We start from the raw sequence: 21628 nt of genomic DNA on the forward strand, positions 1-21628 counted from the left end.
CTTCTTTCTGATCCCTACCCCAGAGGCCTTTTATTTTAAAAGACACTGGAATATGACTCTCTGGACCTCAGAAGTGTGGAGGCCCAGCCATGGCAGGTAGAGAACAAGCATGCTGCCCGCCTGCCTGCCAACCGTGTGCTCTCGTTTGCGACTCGTGCAGACAAGTCTGTTCACAGTCCTGCACCAGCAACACTCATGTTTCTAAAATATCACGAATCTCTGTGTCACTGGCAGAAAGTCCAAACTGCTTATTTAATCCACAAGTGCCGCTGTTCCCTGACACAGCCCAAGTTTTCCACAGCCAGCCCTTCCCAACCATATAGTCTTTCTTCCTCCCACTTTCATCTGAGCCAAATGAAACCTTACATATTCCTCAAGGTTCAGTGAGTATTTCATTTTCCATAAAGCCTTCCCAGGCCTCTCGGCTGTAATTATTCTCCATTTTGATATTCCCTTCAGGACATATTAAGCACTTTCTTTGCCATGTCTCTTACTGTTTTCTTTTATCCTTTACAACTGCAGACTTGGTGACTGGTCCCATCCTTTTCCACAGGACCGGAAGTCTGAGTCCATACCTCACTTCCCATTTTGAGCTTCACACATAGTAAATATGCAGAAATCAGATTGCATCTAATTAACTCCAAACTGTTTCCTATTGTGCAACAAGTAAAAGTAATATAAAACTAGTCATGAATTAGGACTCGAAAAGAGTAACAGCTCACTGTTTCCATTTTGAAGCTTTGACAAAGACCTGAAGGGCTACCTTTTGCTTTGAGCAGGAAAGACAGGCTGGTCACCAGGCTACACAGAGCATTACCAATCCCCCATGCAGCCCAAGGGTCACCGCACAAACTCAGCAACAGAATTCAGGAAGACACAAATGCTTCTGCACCTAGCGATGATGAAGAGATGTTCTAAACCAAAAACTGAAGAGTGAAGTTCAAGTCCAGATGTTAACTAATTCTCACAGGGGAAGCTGAAGAACTCCATGATAAAGAACTCCCTGCTTCCCTTCCTTGCTGAGATCTAAGGGAATAATGGACAGGGAGCAGGAGCTAACAGAAAAAGACACATCTACACAGACCACAAAGTTTGGAAGAAGGTCCTGTTTCAGAATGTAACAACACTATTTAGTATGTTTAAAGGAATAAAAGGGACTCTGGACTGTGGCGAAGGAAGAATTGAAGTGGTGTCCAGCAGTGCTTACACGAACACAGGAGCCCGGGTATCTGTGCCATTACCAGGCAAGTTCACATTTGAACCGCAGCTTTAAGCAGGAAGTGTTCTTAGGATAACCGCCCTCCTGATGGTTAGTGAGCAAAGCAATTATAAGCAGAGTTCTCTTTGGGAACTGAGGCTATACTATCAAATCTGCATTTGCTCATGACTCTAAAACGAGCTTAGCTTTTGCTCAGAATTATCTTGTAACTGACAGGTCCTCATGCAGAAAACTAGACAGGAGGTTTGGTTTCTATTTTGTTAAAATTGCCAATATCCATCACTTTTGACCTATGTAAAGAGCAATTATATATTATATATTATATATTATTCAAAATGATTCTTTAAACTCTGGTATTTACTATTGCTTTTATTTGTAACAAGAAAACATAACAAATCCTTGGAAGCAATAAGAAGTACACTGTAAATTTTTTTAAAAAGACAAGAGAAAGGGTTAGATATTTCAGAGACTCAAATATCATAATTTAAATCTAAAATAAACAAATAAAAATCACCAATAAGCAAATGAACATCCCAATTTGAGAAGGAAAGACTATCTGAGCAGACAGCTCACTAAATCCCACCTGCACACGGTAAAGGCACAATCAGAGGCTCAGCCTCACTTATCACTGAGAGCTGTACATTACAGCAGCAGGACTTTACACCCATTGGAATGGCCACGACTCTGAACAGCGACCACACCAGAGTCTGCCAAAGATGGGAAATAGGAACTCTTATTCTTGATTGGTGGAAATGAAACAGTCATTGTAGAAGATGGCTTGATAAATTCACACAAAGCTGATGTATGCCTACCGTAAGACTTATCAAGTGTTTTCCTGGATTCATAGCCACATAAAGTGAAAACACGTCCACACAAAAACCTACAGGTTTAAAACTGCCAAAATATGGATGCAATCAAGACATATTTCAGTAGGTCGACAAAGGACGCCGTGCAATGAATGACGTGATCTGTCGATTCACAAAAGGGCAAGGGAGACTCCTCATCAGACAAGAGTGAGGGGCATAGGTGAGCAGGAAGACTTCACCTACTGGATTGTTCTGCTCAGTGCCTTCCTGGAAAGGGCAAAATGAGACAATGCCAAGGTGCGAACTGCCTGACCCTCCTGGGAGGGGAGGAGGTACGCGGCAGCGAAGCGCTGTAATCCTGAGCAGTCTGTGATGATAGTACACAGACACATCGTATGCACACCTGTGGTCTACAAGTTCTGGAAGCTGTGGAACAACATTTCTCTGACTGGTTTGAAAATACTGAAGATGGTCTCTCAAGAACGACACAATGCTTTAGAAAAGCCACAGAAACAGGAGGGTGACCAGTGTGACACCAGGGCCCTCTGTAAAAGATCAAGGCCCACCCCAAGAACCTCCTTTCTCCTTACACTGTGTTCGTGTAAGCACTGCTGGACACCACTTCAATTCTTCCTTCGCCACAGTCCAGAGCCCCTTTTATTCCTTTAAACATACTAAATAGTGTTGTTACATTCTGAAACAGGACCTTCTTCCAAACTTTGTGGTCTGTGTAGATGTGTCTTTTTCTGTTAGCTCCTGCTCCCTGTCCATTATTCCCTTAGATCTCAGCAAGGAAGGGAAGCAGGGAGTTCTTTATCATGGAGTTCTTCAGCTTCCCCTGTGAGAATTAGTTAACATCTGGACTTGAACTTCACTCTTCAGGGGCATTTCCCCGTTCTTTAACCAGGAGCCAGAAGCTCCCTCAACATAAGACCTAGAACTGCGAGCAGTGTGGATGCAAACCCAAAACCAAGGTTCTACTTAGAAATTCTCAGGAGAGATTTGTTTATACATCCACCTACAACCAAAGCAGAGAAGTGTGTGCCACCCACAAATTCCAATTTGGACCAGGCTTTTCCTACTTTTTCCACTGATTTTTTGATGTGGTGTATCAGCTCAGCACAGGAGTTCTGGTTTGACCTGCACCCAGCATTGGGCTTCACTTTCTGAACCCCCCTACACACTTCCTGGGAAAGCCCGCACCACAGGCCTTTGGGAATCAATGGGTAATAGAGACAGTGCTGTTCCCTGAGTTCACCTTGTCTCACCAGTTCTTTCCACCCAAAGGCTCCATTATTTTTCTGTCATCTCAGCCATGCTCTAAAACCCATGTGAGACTGGAGAGATGGTTCGGTGGTTAGGAGCATTGACTGCTTCTGCAAAGGACCCAGGTTTGATTCCCAGTACCCACATGTCAACTTACAGTCATTTGTAACTCAACTCCTAAGGGATCTCACACTCTCCCCTGGCCTTTGCAGGTACTAGGCACACACGTGGTGCACAGACATACATGATGCAGGCAAGACACTCCTACACATTAAATAAATATTTCTAAAAAGCCATTCATTACTTTCGAACTGATGACGAAATTCAGTGCAATTACATTAGAACTGATGAAGAAATTTGGTGTGTTTGAAGGATACAAACGCCATCATACAAACAGCAGCACCTTCACATGCTAATAACAAACTCACTGAAACAAGGAAAAGAAAAAAGGAAGGAAGGAAGGGAGGGAGGGAGGGAGGGAGGGAGGGAGGGAGGGAGGAAGGAAGGAAGGAAGGAAGGAAGGAAGGAAGAAAGAAAGAGAGAAAGAAAGAGAGAGAGAAAGGGAGAGAGAAAGGGAGAAAGAAAAAAGAAAGAAAGAGAGAGGGGGGAGGGAGGGAGGGAGGGAGGGAGGGAGGGAGGGAGAAATCAAGACTCAGCCCCATTTACAATGAGTACCAGAAGCAACATTTAGAAATAAATTTAATCAAGGAAGTCAAAGTTTGCAAAATTACAATTACAAAATTCTGATGAAAGAAATTATTCAACACATAAAAGAATAGAAACTTACCCTGTGTTCATGGAGAAGAAGTACTAGTTAGGACATAGCTAATGTAACTACCCTACCCAAAGGGACCTGAGATTCAATTAATTTCCCATCAAAACACCAATGGCATTCCACATAGAAATAAAAGAAAAACCCTAAAATTCACATGAAACTTACAAAGGCTCAGAGTAGTCAAGGCAGCCCCACCCCAACCCTACCAAATGCTGAAGGCATCTACTACAAAGCTATAGTAACCCAACAGCATGTTACTGGCACAGATATCAACACAGAAATCAATGGAATAGGATACAGAAACCCAACACTAATGCTCATCCCGTCAGCCAGGTGATTCTTCTTTGCATTAGACCAGGATCATACACCAGAGAAGAATAGTTCAGATGAATGTGGAGAATAATGACAATATGTTTGCAATACATATGCAAACAGTGAACCTAGGTTTCCTATCTCTCACCACCCAAACAATACCAACCCAAAAATATATCAAAGATCTCACTGTTAACATCTGAAATCACGACTAGAAAATATAGGAGAAAAGTGTCTATCCAACAAAGAGTTCATATCCAGGGTATACAGGGGCTAATCTTAATGTCTGAGTGGACTTTTATCAAAAGAAGACATGCAAATGGCCAGGAAGTGCTTGAGAAAACCCCCAGGTAAATGCTTATCAAGATAATGTTATCTCTCGTCCCAGTAAGAATGGCTATTATCAAAGTCTCTGAAATAATAAATGCAGGTGCAGGTGCAAAGTAAAATGAAATCTTTATCCATTATTGTTGGAAGAAAAACTAGTACAACAATTATAGAAAACAGAACAGAAACAACTTTAAAAATACAAGTACCATATGGTGGAGCCATCCCATGAAGAAGTATATGCCCCAAATCAATGACATCAGTATACCAAAGAGAAGCCTACAGCTCTCCACACTACTGCTGCACCACTCACAATACCAAGTCACGAATTCACCAAGCTGTTCATCAGTGAATAAATGGACCAGGAAAATGTAGTGTGTACACGATGAAATGTTTCTCCATCTTAAAAAAATATATGAAGTTCAGTCATTTGCAGCACCATGGATGGAACTGGAGACCACTGTGTTAAGGAAAAGAAGCCAGGCACAGAAGGAAAATATGGCTTCACTCACTTGTGGAAACTAAAATGTTCATCTGGAAAACATGAGGTGAAATGATAGTCACTAGAGACTGCGGCGGATGTGGAAGAAAGAGAGCAGAAGGAAGTTAGGAAGTTAGGTAAAGGGGTATTAAAACAGACAGGAGAAGTCCGCTGTGATCTTCTCTAGCATGTAGGATAATTTTTGATTTCAATAGGTTATGAAGGTTATGATCCATTTCAAAATAATTAGAAGAAACCAAAGTCCTCACAATGTAGACATTATTGACGTTCCAGAAGCTGGGAGTGTTCCTTACCTTGACTTAATGAAGCTATGTATCGAATTATTATACTCTACCTTATATAGATTAAAATTTTAATCAATAAAATTTTATGGTTATATCTCAATAAAAATAGTGAACTGTTTTTAATTACCCTATAAAAAATACATCTTATGCAGCTTGTACGGGTCTTTTTTAGTTTCTGCAGACATCTAGTCTGTCATGCAAGTAAAACCAGAACTGTCTTACCCAGATTATTCTGTTGGCACAGAATCTGACTACAAGGCCATTTTGTCTCTAAACATGAAACCTTATCTGATTCATAATTCCAGGCAAAACTTTCAGAGTATCCCTCCTTTCTCCAGCCGTCTGCTACCCCCATGTAAACCCAAAATTCGCACTCCCTTATCTCCTCAGGAGCCTGGGGTATCCCAGCTCACGTGGGCTGCTCTAATATCACCTTAACCAAACTTTCAGCTAAAGCAGCGCTGACATTTACATTTCTATGAGACATCTGCCCTACAGACACACATCTTGTTTTATTATTAGTGTATCATTTTAAGTTGTCTTATTTTTAAAGCCAAGGCAAACATATATTTAGATCAATATACAACACTGATCAAAAGTAAAAATTCAATGGTTTTACTTTTATCTTGTGTTTGTGTGTGTATATGTGTAGGTGGTCATGGACCATGGCCCACATGTGGGGGTCACAGGGCAACCTACAGAAATACGTTCTCCCTCCAACATGTGGATCCTAAGAATTGAACTCAGATCATCAGGCCTGGCAGCAGACACCCCACCCCCGAGGCTACCTCATCAGGCTTCTAAATAACATTTTAACTTGTGCCAACTTTTTAAATAAAATTTTCAGGCAGAATTTTACGGATGATATTTTTCATGTACTACATCCTCTCCCAAAATAAAGTCATCAAAAATACAGTACTATATTATGTCACACAAACAAAAGATATTAGGAATAGGAATTTACTACACATGGAGAGAGCCATGTCCTGATACTGAAACCTAGAAGTTCAGGTGTTCAAAGCCACAGCCTTGGTATCAACACAAAGAAAGGGCTGAATTCAGCAGCCCGCCGAGTACAGTCTACTGGTCAGTGCCAGCCCTCAAACTCAAACTGTCAGCTGCTAACTTTCACAAAGAGTTGTGCCAGAATTAAATCAACTCTGCCAGTCAGCAAATCCTCCTTAATAAAGCAGAGGATACCTAGATTTATATTGGGGGAACATTTCTTAGTCACCAGTAGCAAGCAGACTCCTGACAACCGTCACTGTGTGTCACTGTCCTAGTCAATCCTTTCTTTAGACTAGAAGTATCTTCAGATGACAACCACAAGGAAAGCAGTATTCACTCCCCAGAGACATGTTCCAAGAGCCCACTGGATGAGCAAAACCCCAGTTAGTACCAAACCCTATTTCCACTATGTTTTCTCCTATACATACATGTATACACTTAATTCATAAATTAGACTCGCCCAGAGACTGGTAACAGCTAAGAATATGCTAATAAAAGCTCTATGCATGTGGTCTAGGGAGAGAACTAAGTTGATGAAGTACTTCACATACAAGCATGAAGATCTAAGCTTACTTCCCAGAACCAACATTAAAAAGCCAAGCATGGTGACACAGTCCACACAACATGGTCACAAATCTTACACACACACACACACCAAAATGGCTTACCCACACAGAAGTAACTAGTGGTATCAATTAAGTTTACAGACTAAGGTACCAGAAGAACTGAAGGATGGCCCAAGTCTACTGTTAACTACTTGTGGCTTTGAAAAGATGTTTTATCTGTTCAGTACTCTAGTTTCTATTCTACAGAGCTGGCCCACGTGACAAACTTCCACACTGTACAACTGATTAACAACTGGAGGTATGTATGATCTCTAACCTATCCTCCAAACAAGCAAAATCCGCTGGTCTTTGGACCAGGCTCCATATATTCTTAGAGCAGGTTAAATGGTAAGTACGTGTCAAACTAAGAAAAAGAACACAATGATTGATAGCCCTTTGTGAACCACATTCTTATCCTCAATGCTCAGCAACAGGGCTTAGAGAGCTAAGTAGCCTGATGCAATAACACAGATCAGCAAACAGGGCTGAACTGTGGTTTCCAGGAAACAGAAACAAGAAGGAATGTGCAAAGATGTAGTAGCAATGTCAAAAGATGAAAATAATGAAAAGACTCACTGGGGACAATGAAGACTCACTGGGGACAATAAAGACGTGTGGTAGATGCTTTTGGAATGACTGGAACTGTTAAGAGCCTTTCCCAACAATGCCAAAAAAAAAAAACAAAAAAAAAACCCACTGTCCATTGTGTTGGTAATGGGCTTGCTGAGGTAAAGTCTGATCGCTGGTTCTTTTGAAAATCCAAAAACTAAAAATGAAAGTGATAGATAGATTACCACACTACTTCTTTCAAGGTGTTTTACCTCAGTCTAGAACTTAAAGATGTTCTTTTAAAACATCCTTAATAACAAAATGGAACACTCAGTGCCTTAGGAAGATTAGATAAGACATAAATTGTGGTTACTTCTTTTTTAGTTTAGTTTTGTTTTGTTTTGTTTTGTTGTTTTTTGAGACAGGGTTTCTCTGTGTAGCTTTGGCTGTCCTGGAACTCACTCTGTAGACCAGGCTGGCCTGGAACTCAGAAATCCGCCTGCCTCTGCCTCCCGAGTGCTGGGATTAAAGGCGTGTGCCACCACTGCCCAGATTGTTGTAACTTCTTAAATTATCAAGAAGTTCATCACTGCATCATGGATTACAAAATCTCCAAACAATAAATGTAATTATAGGTCGTCCTTAATTATGACTTCTCGACCTTTAGATGAAATGGGAAAGTCACTGTTGTATTTATTATTCATTTGAAACTATTCAGAAAACTACTACATGTTTAACTGTTACTCTCCCCAGCCTGTACCATCCTAACTCACACGCAGCTGGGTCACAGTGCTGATATTTCCACTGTTCTAACAGGTGTGTGTGTGAATCTGAGTTACCAGTCAGACCAAATCTCATTCATTATCAGGGTTGTCTCTAAATGCTGATATATCACACTGATCAGGCAGGAGACAATAAACAGCAATAAATTCTAATATTTATAGGCATCAATGCTTTCAAGTGCAAAACCTGTGTACCTTTTACAGTTGGAAAGATACAGAAAAATGCAAAACGTAATATAAAATTCTCCTGTAGCACATCATAAAAAGTCCACTTCCTTTCTTCACCTCTCCATCACCCCTGTGCTCACTAAAAGCCATCACTGCTAGCATGTGACCCACACCAGGCCAGGATTTTCCCATGGCTTCTCATACAAATGGATCACAACAATCACTGATTTGTGTAACAGCATCGTTCTCTTTATGTACCTATACATCTTCCTTTCAAGATGTAGAGATCTACCCAATACACTTGATGGTTGCATAGCACTGTGTGCTGTTATGTGGAGTAAGTTCTGAAGATGGAACAAAGAAGGGCAACGGGATCCACCCTGATATCTGGAGTGTACATACTGCATCCATTTTCTTCTAGTTATGAAATCATAGGTATCATCAACTCCCTTGCCCCTCTAACTCTTGTGGTGGTTTAAATATGCTTGACCCAGGGCATGGCACTATTAGGAGGTGTGACCTTGCTGGAGTAGGTGTGGCTTTGTTGGAGAAAGTATATGTCACTGTGGGGATAGGCTCTGAGACTCTCTGCCTAGCTGCCTGGAAGTCACTCTTCTGTTTGCCTTCAGAACAAGATGTAGAATTCTCAGCTCCTTCCACATCACGCCTGCCTGGATGCTGTCATGTTTCCTACCTGGATGATAATGAACTGAACCTCTGAACTTGTAAGCCAGTTCCAATTGAATGTTTTCCTTTATAAGAGTTGTCTTGGTCATGGTGTCTGTTCACAGAAATGGCAACTCCAACTAATACAACCCTCCATTTCAATCATCCAAGCTCTCCTCACCCTGTCTCAACTCAACACCCATTGTCTCTGTTTTTGGAGGACTATCAGAGAAACCTCCAAGCCTTGTTCATGGGTTTCAGGTGGACCATGCTCACCACTGCACTCTTCTTGACCCCACTGGGCCCAATCCAGTTCTCGTCCCCTCTCTCTGAGCTCTAGTGGACACAGCAACCTTTCTCAGTCTCTTTGTTTCCAAGCCTGCTTTTCTTGGTCCACCCTTCCTTTCATTCATCCTGAGTCATGGGAATAATATCGGGGGTCCTCTGCAAAGATTAGCCCTTCAGCTTCCTTTTCACTGTCTTCCTGCAGCTTCCTGCTCACTTCTTAGTCGTAAGCATCTGTTATGGGCACTGTGGTTATGATCCAAGCTGCTTGGGCTTCAATGAATCTCAACTTTGTGATGTTAGTGTATTGTGAGAACTGTTTCCCAGAAGATGTGAACAATGCCTTCCCCTCATTCCCAAGTTATCAAAGTTCACCCTGGGGAACCAATGCATTTATTTGGCTCACAGAACTTGTGTAGGGGGTTGGAAACAAGCTCACATAGATGCCATTTTACTGTGATGCAGAGCTATGGCCATCTTCCTAAGACCAGACTGCTTGCAGAAGATCACCACAACTGACTCAATATTCCCTCACAGGAGGAGGGGAGGAAGTGGGTCAATGAACCCTCACCAGGGTATCTGGTAACTCTTCCCAGGCAGAGATTGTGCCCTAATCTCATGTGCCTGAAGTATCTAGGTTGGGGAAGCCTGAGGAGGAACTTCACTGGAAGCCACCATCCACAGTGGGTGTAAACCTAACAGTGGAGCTGCTTCAAGCTCACCCAAACTCCTGCCCATAACCCCCCACTCAAGTTCTGTAGGCCCAATAAACTCCTTGGTTCCCGAGGGTGAACTTTGATATCTTGGGAATGAGGGGTAGGCATTGTTCACATCTCCCTCTGGGAAAACATTCTCACAATATACTAACATCACAAAGTTGAGATTCCTTGAAGCCCAAGCAGCTTGGATCATAACCACAGTGCCCACAACAGACACTGACCTCTAGGAAGGGATACAATGCAGGGGTGGCGGTAGGGGGTGTTGCTTAGAAGACTGGGTAGGAAGAGAAGCTTGTAGAACACTAAACATAATAGCAATAAACTTTCTGAGGGAGGGGAAAAGAGTGAGATGTCCCAGAGACAGTCTGTCATTTGTATGGCAAATGATGGAGAGATTGCCCATGGAGGATGCTTTCTATAATTGTTTTATCTATCTGTGACGTACAGGTATCAAACTTGGGTCATGAGGCTCAAGCAGAAGTTATCTTGAAAGGATATTCCATTAGAGGGTCAAGAATAAGAAAATGATGCAGATAAGTAGTTCCCAAAAGTCATCCATGAGGCTGTACAGCTGGCTAAAAGCCGCTCTCACCACAGTACCTTCCCTGTCATGATGGGCTGCACCCTCAGACTATGAACCAAAACAACCTTTCCTTCCTTCCTTAAAAACAAAAGTCAAGGCCAGCCTGGGCTACATAGTAAGACTCTAACTCAAAAATAAACAGTAAAAATCTGTCATCAATAATGCTATAACTAACTAAAAGCAATAAAGATAAGGTTACAGGCTTAAAATTATTTATGCTATATCAAAATTAACAATGTATTTATTGTAAACAAAAGGTAGGAATATTTAAGTGTTAAAGTTAAACTTCATAAAGTTCATAAAATTTTTCCAAAATTAAAGAACATGCATGTTACTGCTAGACACAGACCATGAAGTTCATGCATGAATCATGAGTTCAGATAGTATTTTTATGTTATATTATGTAAATTACTGTATCATAATACCTTAAATCCTATGAATATTTTTATCTTTTATTTAAACTCTGACTGGCAACTTCCCATCACCAATTCGACACATAAAAGCAATCTAACTCAATGTTTTGTTGTTGTTGTTGTTGTTGTTGTTGTTGTTGTTGTTGTGTGCAGTGAAGGCACCCATTAGGCTGTAGGCGGGAAGACCTTACCCTACCTGTTCACTGAGCTCTTTCAGCTTGCCATCGATGGCTCTCAGCCGAGACTCCCGGTCCCTTTGCTCTTTGCGGTCCCGGAGTATCTTCTCTCCGGGAGTTGGTTCCGTATTTCTTTCTTCATTGGCATCACATTCCTAATTTAAAAGTAAGAGAAGGTCATATTCCTAATTTTAAAGGAAGCGAATTCACACACAGTCGGGTTGGGGCACAGCTGTCACAGACCCTCCGATGTGACTGGGACTTGAGGGTCAATTGTGTTGCTCAGACAATGGCCCCTCCCTTCAGTCCATGTTTGCAATTCTTCTCAGTTTTTCTATTTGAGGAATTAAAATCCCAAATACACATAAAGCAAATGGGGCGATAAACTCAGCATCTGATATCATCTGAAAGGCAGAAAGGTCTGATAGAAAGGACCAGGCTGGATAGAAGCCCGTGCCCTGCTCTCTGCTTAGTAGATTAACTGCGGTTACTCTGGGCTTCAGGTTTCTCACAATACTTTTTACTCTTCATCTCCGCTTTTCTCTAATTCTTTGCAAACTTCATACAAGTATACAATGAAATATGATCGCATCCACTCCCCACTCACCCCTCCCACTCCCCCTGGATCTTCCCCAACATGCCCATCTCCCAATCTCCTGCCCTCCCCTCTGAAGTCTGTTTAGTGTTCCCCATGTGTGCAGGTGTGGGGCTATCCAATGAAGCATGTGCAATCTACCAGGAGCCACACCTCCCTCCCACAGTAGCTACAATTGCCAGTTAGGAGTGGGGCGTTCTGAGCTCTTCCACCATCTATTCTGGACCTGACTGCTTGTGATGCACAGGTAACCTCAGCTGCTGCTGGTACACGTACATTTTAGAACTGTCTGTCTATGTCATTAGAGGCAGGTGTATGACAATGGGGACAAACTGGACTTGGCAACACCAGAAGCTTTGACTTTTGGTTCCACCTGGCTCCTGACTAAGATGACATTACCAAACTGAGTAATCTTCTCAGAGCCCCCATCTTGTCATCTGTGAAAGGAAAAAGAGACCTGGCCAAAGCCATCACAGCACCCAACAGACATGTGGCAAATCCCAGTACCCAACAAGCTGAACGTGTCCGTTGAACACAGGAAAGACTATATAAAGGAAGCACTTGATGACTGCTTCAGGGCTGCCGATCACACTCTTCTTGACAGAAGCATAGTTGCTCAAAATTAATAGCATTTCTAGGTGATTAGGCTCAGGCACTTCTTAATTCTATATCTAAACTAAATGTCCCTCTCTTCTCTCCCACAGATATCCTCCTCCAGGGTGCCACACAGGAAACTAGTGTAAGAGACCTACATTCACATTCAGTCAGTGTGTGTGTGTGTGTGTGTGTGTGTGTGTGTGTGTGTGTGTGTGTGTTTAGTATAATTTTCTTAGATTTTTTGTGGTCCTTGAATGTTCTACAATAAGCAAGTTAATTTCATAAGCAGAAAGGCCATTTTTTAAGTTTTAGGCAAACATAATATTCTACCAACCCTACTTCCTTTCTTCTCTAACAGAGTCTCTCCATATTCAAAGCATGCAGGCCCGGAGGTTAGATCTCAGCTCCAGCTCAGCTAGAACAATCAGGTGTGCAATTAGAATGCCAAAACCTCTTTCCAGGTCTTAACTTCCACCGCCTTACCTGCAATTCTGTGCACTTAGACTTGGAGGGTATGTGAGACCTTTCCTTAGGCATGCTCTCTGACAGATTAATCATCTAGTTCAAGTGTCTGAAGAATACCATGTAATAAAAACAAGTCAAGAGGGAGCAATTAAACAAACAAACAAACACCGGTGCCGTCAAGTACCCTGCTGCAGATTCAACAAAAGCCTGGTGCCGGGGAGTTCTTTTCTGACAACAAGCACCAGCCAGAATCATCTTCATGATCTCTGAAAATTAATTCAGCAGATTCTCCAAGTAACAGATTGTTTCCAAGACATCAATAAGGATTTTATGAAGAATTCAGTAAAGGTTCCCCGTGATGTACTCAGAATGTCTAATGGCACCGCAAGAAGAGAACTAACCCTGAGATAAACTGATATTTGTTATTCTGACTAATTGATTGCCAAGAGATTCTGAGTTAACTCTCTAAAAGACATCAGGGATGTTGGCTGAGCACCAGAGGCCTTTGAAGCTAAAGAAGTTCCTTTTTCATAAGTCAAATACAAAAGATATTACTCAGAGTTTGCTAAGTTATTTGATATTCAAAGCAGCCATGCATTAAAGTCATCCCACCCTGTGCTTCCAGGATCACTCTCTGCATGTCTACAGGCCACTCCCACTTCATGTCTCACATGGGTCAGCTGCCCAAACGTGGTAAGGAAAATCCTACAAACAGACTGTTTTTATTACCTTGGACTGTTGCCATGAAATGAAAGAATCCTGGCTGGCATTGGAGGCACCTTGGGAAAACAAAATATAAAATTCCAAACAATTTGTAAGAGTGGGGACAAGAGCTCTTCCCCAGATCTAAAGGAGAATTTTGACAGTCTGGCTCTAGAAGTAAGGAGTGCTGGAGTCTGTTCTTATTTCTTCTTCAATGCAAACACTGATGCTCCTGACATACAAATGCTCCTGAGACACACGGACACTCCTGAGACACACTGCCAAGGTTTCTGGAGGGAGGTAAAGTCAGGGCTTGTCACTAGCATAGACTGATCGGTAACTGGATTCCTGCTTGGAACCCGTGCATTTAAATCTGGGGGAAAATAGACTTGACAATATACACTTTTCAGGACTGCATGTCAAGCAGAGGTCTATTGTTCCTAAATTTTAGCTAGTGTTGAGAAAGAAACAAGTCAAACTCATTGTTTCCATCAGCAGCTGTGTGATCCTGGCAAGAAAGGAAATGACTATAAATACAATTTTCTTCAACCAAATAGTTGGAGCACTTGGTTTGGTTTGGTTTACCAGATTGAATGGGATAGAATTAATATTCTAAGCACAGGACAGTAAGTCAAGTTTAGGAGAGCCGTTATATTCAGTTAAGTTAGTGGGTGTGAGAACAAAGAAATACCACTTGTCAGCAAGAGCTATTCCTGAAGACTCTCCTTTGACCAGCAAAAAACCCCCTCTAACCATGAAGTGGAATTCTAGATTTAGTAAGACTGATCACATGAGAGATGAATAAACCCTATGTCTTTACAAGAGCCAAAAAAGAATAGCATTTATTATTGAATCCAGTCGTGGAGGACTTAAGAAACTAAATGTTACACAATTCCCATATCCCAGATATTTCTGGAGAAAGCTGGAATCCAATCTATCTACAAATGAGAAAAACAAAATTACATGCCATCATGCAACTTCACAGAGTGATTTCCAATATGGAGAAAGAACTGACTGGCTTCTTGTAGAGTCAGGACACAGATAAGCACAGATAAGCACAGTCAACCCACAGACCTTATGAACACAACCGGCTTCAGTCCGTTCTCTGGCTGCCATAGGGTGAGAGGTAGAAGCACATGAGAAGGTGCAGCCACTCGACAGTGTAACTGTTACAGCAACAGCAGGGACAGAACGTTCTTGGTTTTACATGTGACCACATGCTTTGTTTTCACAGAGAAAAAAAACAAATGCCGCTTTTCGATTTTTTCAGAAGTTAATTAGTGCCAGGCACGTGACTACTATAAGGACGGTCACAACCAGCAAACTCCTAAGACCAAGGAGAAGTGTGCCGCTCCCCTTACTTCTCTAAATGACATGAGCTTGGGCAATCTCTGTGACCATGTCTAGAGACCCTCAAAGCATGCATCACAGGTTTTCATGGCCACCAACTTAATACCACAGAGAAACCACAGCAGCTACGTTAGGGAGACTGGGCTTTAACTTGTCCAGAAAACCATTTTCTTGACAGCATGATACAGAAAAGGAAAGTGCACAGGAAAGTGGAGAACCAGAGAAGACAGCTGCTGTCCAGCTCAATCCAGTCTGCTAGTCGACTCCGAGGAATCAGGTGAAGTGTTGCTGTATTTTCTGATTTTTTCTTTCAAGGAAAAACTAGAAACCAGCCTTTTTGTTTGAATTTACTTTTAAATGCTGACTACACACATTTGTAAACACTTTGTGGGCCTAAGGAAGCCCACATATGAATTTAACGGTCTCCACAGCTACCATCCGCACCCCGTCTATGTGGTGGCAGTCTCCTGTGGCTTTTCTGAGATGGCTTCTGGGACTCAAGCTCAGGTCTTTCTGCTTTTGAGGCAGACACTTGAGGAGCTACTGTCTGCATTTTCTAAACGGTGAAATGGAGGCTTTACAGAATCTCGGATCAATGCCCCAGTCCAAAGAACAAGGGACAAGGCTAAAACACGAAGCAAGGCTTTTTTTTTTTTTTCCTGGCTGAAATTACATTTTTATTTAGGAACATTTCCTTTAGAGATGAGATTCTCACCCTTTAATCCTACCAGATCCTCCCACCTCTCCTCCCATCTGGCTCCACCCACTCTGTTATTTAGAGAATAAACAAGCTTCTAAGAGACTAAGCTATAATATCTCACGATGTGATATGTGATATAACTAATACATTAGTGTAGGACAAAACAAACCGAAGCCAAACACACAGCCCAAGATACAGATTTAGATGGAGCCCATTCGCTCCAGAATGCTCTAGAAGCCATATTATATACACAAAGGACCTGAGAGTACAAATGATTACCTGACAGACCCTGCCTCTTCAAAGTGCCACCAATCTTCCAACACAACACAACACATCATTCACATGTTGGTGAATAAGTTGCCAACATAATAGCCACTGGGATTAAAGTCATGTCCACCCATAGTACAATGATGTTAATAAACAATTGATACAATAAATATTAGGGTATTTCCTCTACTACAACTATAGCCATGATTGCTATCCCAAAATGACTTTACTGCTAGAACATATACAGCCCATATATTTTTATCATATAGTAAAATTTTATATTTTTATTTATCCATTTGTCCGTTAAAGGACTACTGTGTTGCCCCAGCTGTTTTAAATAAGTCTGTTATGAATAGTTTTATGGTAGGATTTTTCCCTAATAAATAAACATTACAGGAAATCAATCACTAGGCAAGTAGGCAGGACTTCTGGGTCAGGAAAAGGTAGAGGGAGGCAGGTGAAAGGAACGACGTTTTTGGACTGCAGAGAGCACGAAGGCACAATGTAGGTAGCCACAGGCTGTCAGTTCAAATGGCAGATCGGATCTGCCACTGGAGGATTTTTTTTATTATTATTAGATATTTTCTTCATTTACATTTCAAATGCTATCCTGAAAGTCCCCTATACCCCCCCCCTCCTTCCCTGCTCCCCAACCCACTCACTCCTGCTTCCTGGCCCTGGCATTTCCCTGTACTGGAGGATTTTTAGCATAGGTTAGTTTACAAAATTAGGATGCTAGGTTCTGCTCCCAGCAATTGTGTTACCTGTTGATTCTAAACTAAGATTGTGTGGTGTTTCCCTTCACGGGGCAACTCAACTGAGTTCAAGAGAAAGGTAAGGAGCAGAGGGTAGTGTACAGTAGTACACCCCATTTTTTGGAAGCATGGAGTGGGCATGGCCACAGCCGGCCACAGGAACGTAGAGAGCCAGATGGATAGAGTGACTTCCTGTGGTTGAGATTGGTCCTGGCTAAGTGGAAAGAATGTGGTCTCAGCCTGTCCGTAGGGCTGGAGACAGATCAAGGCCACCGGCATTAGCATAGGATGCTTTTTAATATTTCATGCAACATAGTTTTTAAATTTTCAACATATTTTAAAGCTAATACATAAAATATTTAAAAATTAGTAATATACTATCCATAGTATTTGATAAACACAGGATAATATATTTCTTATTTTGGACATTTGGATGGCAATAAGTTTATACATTGAAATGATCCTGAAAAACAATATTATACTTAGATGCAAATGAGTATTATAACTTTGCTGTTCTTTTTTAATGGCTTTTTTCATTTTTTTTCTCTTTTGAAGTTATAATCATTTTCTTCCCTTTTCTCCTTCCAAATCCTCCGTATATCCCTCCTTTCTCTCTTTCAAACTCATGGCCTCTTATTATTTTATTGTTTGTTACATGGATATATGTAAGTGTATAGACATACATACTCCTAAATATAACCTACTCAGTCTGTTACTTGAAGCAAGTCTTTCATACTGCAAAATAGCCCATGTGCCTGACTTATCTTTAAACTCCTGTAACTCCTGATATTCAGTAAATCCTTGCTACTGTTTGTTGAATTATTTTGAAAGTAGCAATTTAGAGACTGGGGACATAGTTCAGCAGTTAAAAGTCCTTGCTACTCTTGAGAAGCCCACAGAGTGTCTCCTAGATGCCTATACAACTCCAGCCTCATGGTTCTGACACCCTCTTGTGGCTTCTTCTAGGGCCTGCATGAACACGTGTATACACACACACACACACACACACACACACACACACAGTTTGTCTAAGTAGGAATTAATATTCCACTTAAAAGACATTCTTCTAAAGGTTCATGAAGAGAAACTGATGAGCTAAGGGTCTGCAGTAGAATGAAAATGAGATGAATTCTAATGCTAAGTGTTTGTGCTCAACAAAAGATTAGAGCCCATTCACTCACCAACTACTCGGAGATAACGCATTTATGAATTCATTTCAGTGTGCTTATTCAGAAGACATCACAATCCAAAACCAATTACCATGAAATATTTTGCCAGGCTTGCATTTCTACTTGAAAATTTAGTGTGCAGTGCTGTTTTGGGCTAGACGCTTGAAGAAGAAACTGAAAATACGAATCCAAATGATAGGCTGTTTTGCATGGAAAAAAGAAGATTAATTTCTTCTTTTCAGCAACTATTATGTTCTGGATCTGTTCATGTATTTAGTGGAAACCGCAAGTGAAGTTATCTCTTTTCTTTGTTAAAAAAAAAAAAAAAAAGGCTGTTTCACACGTGTTGCTGTAAATATTTAAAAAGATCAGCACATTCCCGCGCTCATGCCCTGTTACTCTCAGCCTGGTGGTCTGGCCAGCCTGTTCTTATCTCGTGGAGATTCTCTGGCCCACCAAACCCACGCTTTGCGACCATACCTTTCTCTCTTGGACCCAGATGAGCCACCATGTGAAGGAAAACACAACACAAACTTAGTTCAGAAACAACGGTAACTCAATCACTGGGCACAGCAACTAAAATCCTAATCTTGTAAGCCTTATTAAATCTAAATCCTCCGATGGAGAATCGTGACAGATCCACCATTGAAACCGGGAAACATTTGTAGTTACATCTTGTCCTCACGCTATCCCTGTCCAAAAGGACCTAACTCTCCCCTGTTTCCTCTCTTTCCCCTCTCCAACCGGAAGTCTCGAGTACTCACCCAGTGATTGGCTCCTTTATTCGTTAGGGGATTGGTTCACAAAAAGTCACCTGAGTATGACTCCTTGTCTGCAACCCCTCCCAGGCACACAGAATTAGCATCAACATACAAACAGCACCAGGCCCACCATAACACACATGATCTCAGCCTACACCAACAAAGTTGTACGTCGTTTTTTCCTTTTCGTTATGTTTCAAATGATTTATCTGAACCATAATGTGGACTCTGAAAACTATTATTTAGATGAGGATAACAAAAGCTAGCAAAGACTACTAACTTGACGAAGACAGTTTACTTAACTTTCTAAAGCCTGAACAGATCTCTAAATTCTCAGTCTCATTCAAGAAGACCACCTGACAGCCATGATGAGGATGGCTTCACTTTAGGAACACTCTTGAGGCTTTAGAGCTTAGCTCTCCTAAACCCATCAACTACGAGTCGGATAAAACAGGAAAAGAACAGGGTATCTATGGGCAGTTTTATTACCCATCTTAACTGCCTCTTCTTGAGAAGCAGAACTCAGTAAAAACAAGTAAAACATAGTAGCTTGTGTCAAAGTCCCAGGGTGCATTCTGTTACAATAAGTATTCCAGTGTTCTCTTTCCATGAACTCTGACTCCGACCCAGAGACTTGTACTGAGATCAGTACCTCCAATGCTACTACCTCAGGGGGTTAGGAATGCCCCCTCCAGGCCCCAGAATCTGAGCTAGCTCCCAGCGGTGCTGCCAGCCATTGAACTGTCTCTTCAGACCACCCCGTCAGGTTCTTTGGCTGAGGTAGTTTCAGACTGGTCCGTGTCCAGATCCCTAACTTTCAATTAGCAATTAATTCCTTATACAATGGATATAAGATACTGATACTTAATTTATTTGAAAAATGGGGGGAACCCTCAGTCATCAATAACTGTATGAAAAAATGGTTTAGTGAGACTTTTACAAAGAGAGAAGAGAGACAGCAAGACCACACACACAACCAAAACATTTTATCTTCACGCCATCACCACCCACCTCAACGGGAGCCCTTGGGAGCTGGAATGCAGAGGAGCAGGGCAGAACCTTGCAGTGTGAGGCACTGCCCCTCTCCACACTCCACACTTCACACTCTGTAAAAGAACTTTGGAGGGAGCTCTCATTTCAAAGCCCTCAGAGACACTTCACCACAGTAATGCTTCATCCTTACTATTAAAGGAGTTGGAAGAACGTGATCAAGTAAGGGGCAAGTGACTGGCTCTGCTCACATCTACTACCAAATGAACAAAGAAAGGAAAGGCTGTTAAGGACTAATGAATACTATTAATTCTCTTCCTTCTTTCTAATAATGACCAAGACCTATCTTAAATCTTGAAGATAATATTAAAATACATAGCTTCTCAATCCCACCAGGCCAGAAAATTCCCAACTGAAAGAAAACTGGGGAGAAAGTAGAAATAACCAAAAGAAAATACACTCTGCTTGCATTTGTACTCATAGAAAAACAATCAAGAGGAAGCCCTTCGGGTGGGATTAGACAGTATGGGCAGTCGCTTTTGCATGCATTAACCTGAATAATCAGCACACTTTTTTTTAAATGTTTTTTTGTTTTTTTTTTTGTTTTTTTTTGTTTTTTGTTTTTTTTTGTTTTGTTTTGTTTTGTTTTGTTTGTTTTTTTTTGTTTGTTTGTTTTTTTTTTTGAGAAAGGGTTTCTCTGTGTAGCTCTGGCTGTCCTGGAACTCACTCTGTAGACCAGGCTGGCCTCAAACTCAGAAATCTGCCTGCCTCTGTCTCCCGAGTGCCGGGATTAAAGGTGTGTGCCACCACTGCCCAGCACAATCAGCACACAATTGAGTTAAGCATATTTATCATTTGACTAGGCATGGTGGTGCATGTCTTTAATCCCAGCACTTGGGAGGCAGAGACAGGAATCTCTGTGAGTTCAAGCCCAGTCTGGCCTACATAGTGAATTCTAGGATAGCCAGACTTATTGAGACCCTGTCTCAACTCCCCTCAAAAAAAAAATGCTTGAATCTCACTCAGAAGGGGAAATAAAATAAACATTGAAGGTGGATAGAGAGAGGGAACTGGACAGGAGGTGGAGGGGAAGAGGGGTGGGGATCGGATGGGGGGCGGCTGGAAGGAAGAATAGAAATTGGTGAGGGAGCATCTCTGGAGCAAGCCAGAGTCCTGGGATGGGGGAGACTACTGAGACTCTATGGGGATGACCCTAGCTGAGACTCCTAGCAGAGTGTTGGGGTGAAATATGAAGCCTGAAGTGATCATCTCCTGTAGCCAAGTGGGACTTCCAGTGAAGGGAGGAGGACACCAACCCACCCACAAAACCTTCAACCCAAAATCTGTCCTGACTACAAGATGTGCCGGGATAAAAATGGATCAGACACCGGGCAGTGGTGGTGCATGCCTTTAATCCCAGCACGCGGGAGACAGAGGCAGGCAGATTTCTGAGTTCGAGACCAGCCTAGTCTACAGAGTGAGTTCCAGGACAGCCAGGGCTACACAGAGAAACCCTGTCTCAAAACAAACAAACAAACAAACAAACAAAATGGATCAGACATTGGGCCAACCAGTGACTAGCCCAATTTGAGATCTAGCCTATTGGAGAGAACCAACCCCTGATACTGCTATTAATGATATTCTGCTATGCTTGCAGACAGGAACCTAGCACTGTTTTCTGAGAGCTTCATCCAGTAGCTGATGGAAACAGATGCAGAGAGCCAGAGCCAAACATCAAGCAGAGCTTGAGGGAGTAAGGGGAAGGACTGAGGTAGCTGAAGGGGTCAAGGAAACCACAAGAAGAATTACAGAGCCAACTAACACACAGGGGC

General features: G+C 41.9%; 1 protein-coding gene across 8 annotated transcripts in view; it reads right to left on the minus strand.

The window, feature by feature from the left end:
• Window positions 1–21628, minus strand: part of Fsip1 (fibrous sheath-interacting protein 1) — a 126727-nt gene that overhangs the window by 80600 nt on the left and 24499 nt on the right. For all 8 annotated transcript variants that reach the window (XR_001783179.1, XM_006500175.2, NM_001374672.1 and 5 more), the window contains one exon: window positions 11466–11600. Coding sequence is in view for 7 of the 8 variants with exons in the window: in XM_006500175.2 (XP_006500238.1) it covers window positions 11466–11600 (135 nt within the window). In the remaining variant the exon portion in view is untranslated. The remainder of the gene's footprint in view (window positions 1–11465; window positions 11601–21628) is intronic.

The sequence above is a fragment of the Mus musculus genome, chromosome 2, assembly GCF_000001635.26.
Source record: "Mus musculus strain C57BL/6J chromosome 2, GRCm38.p6 C57BL/6J".
In the NCBI taxonomy this organism is placed as follows: Eukaryota; Metazoa; Chordata; class Mammalia; order Rodentia; family Muridae; genus Mus; species Mus musculus.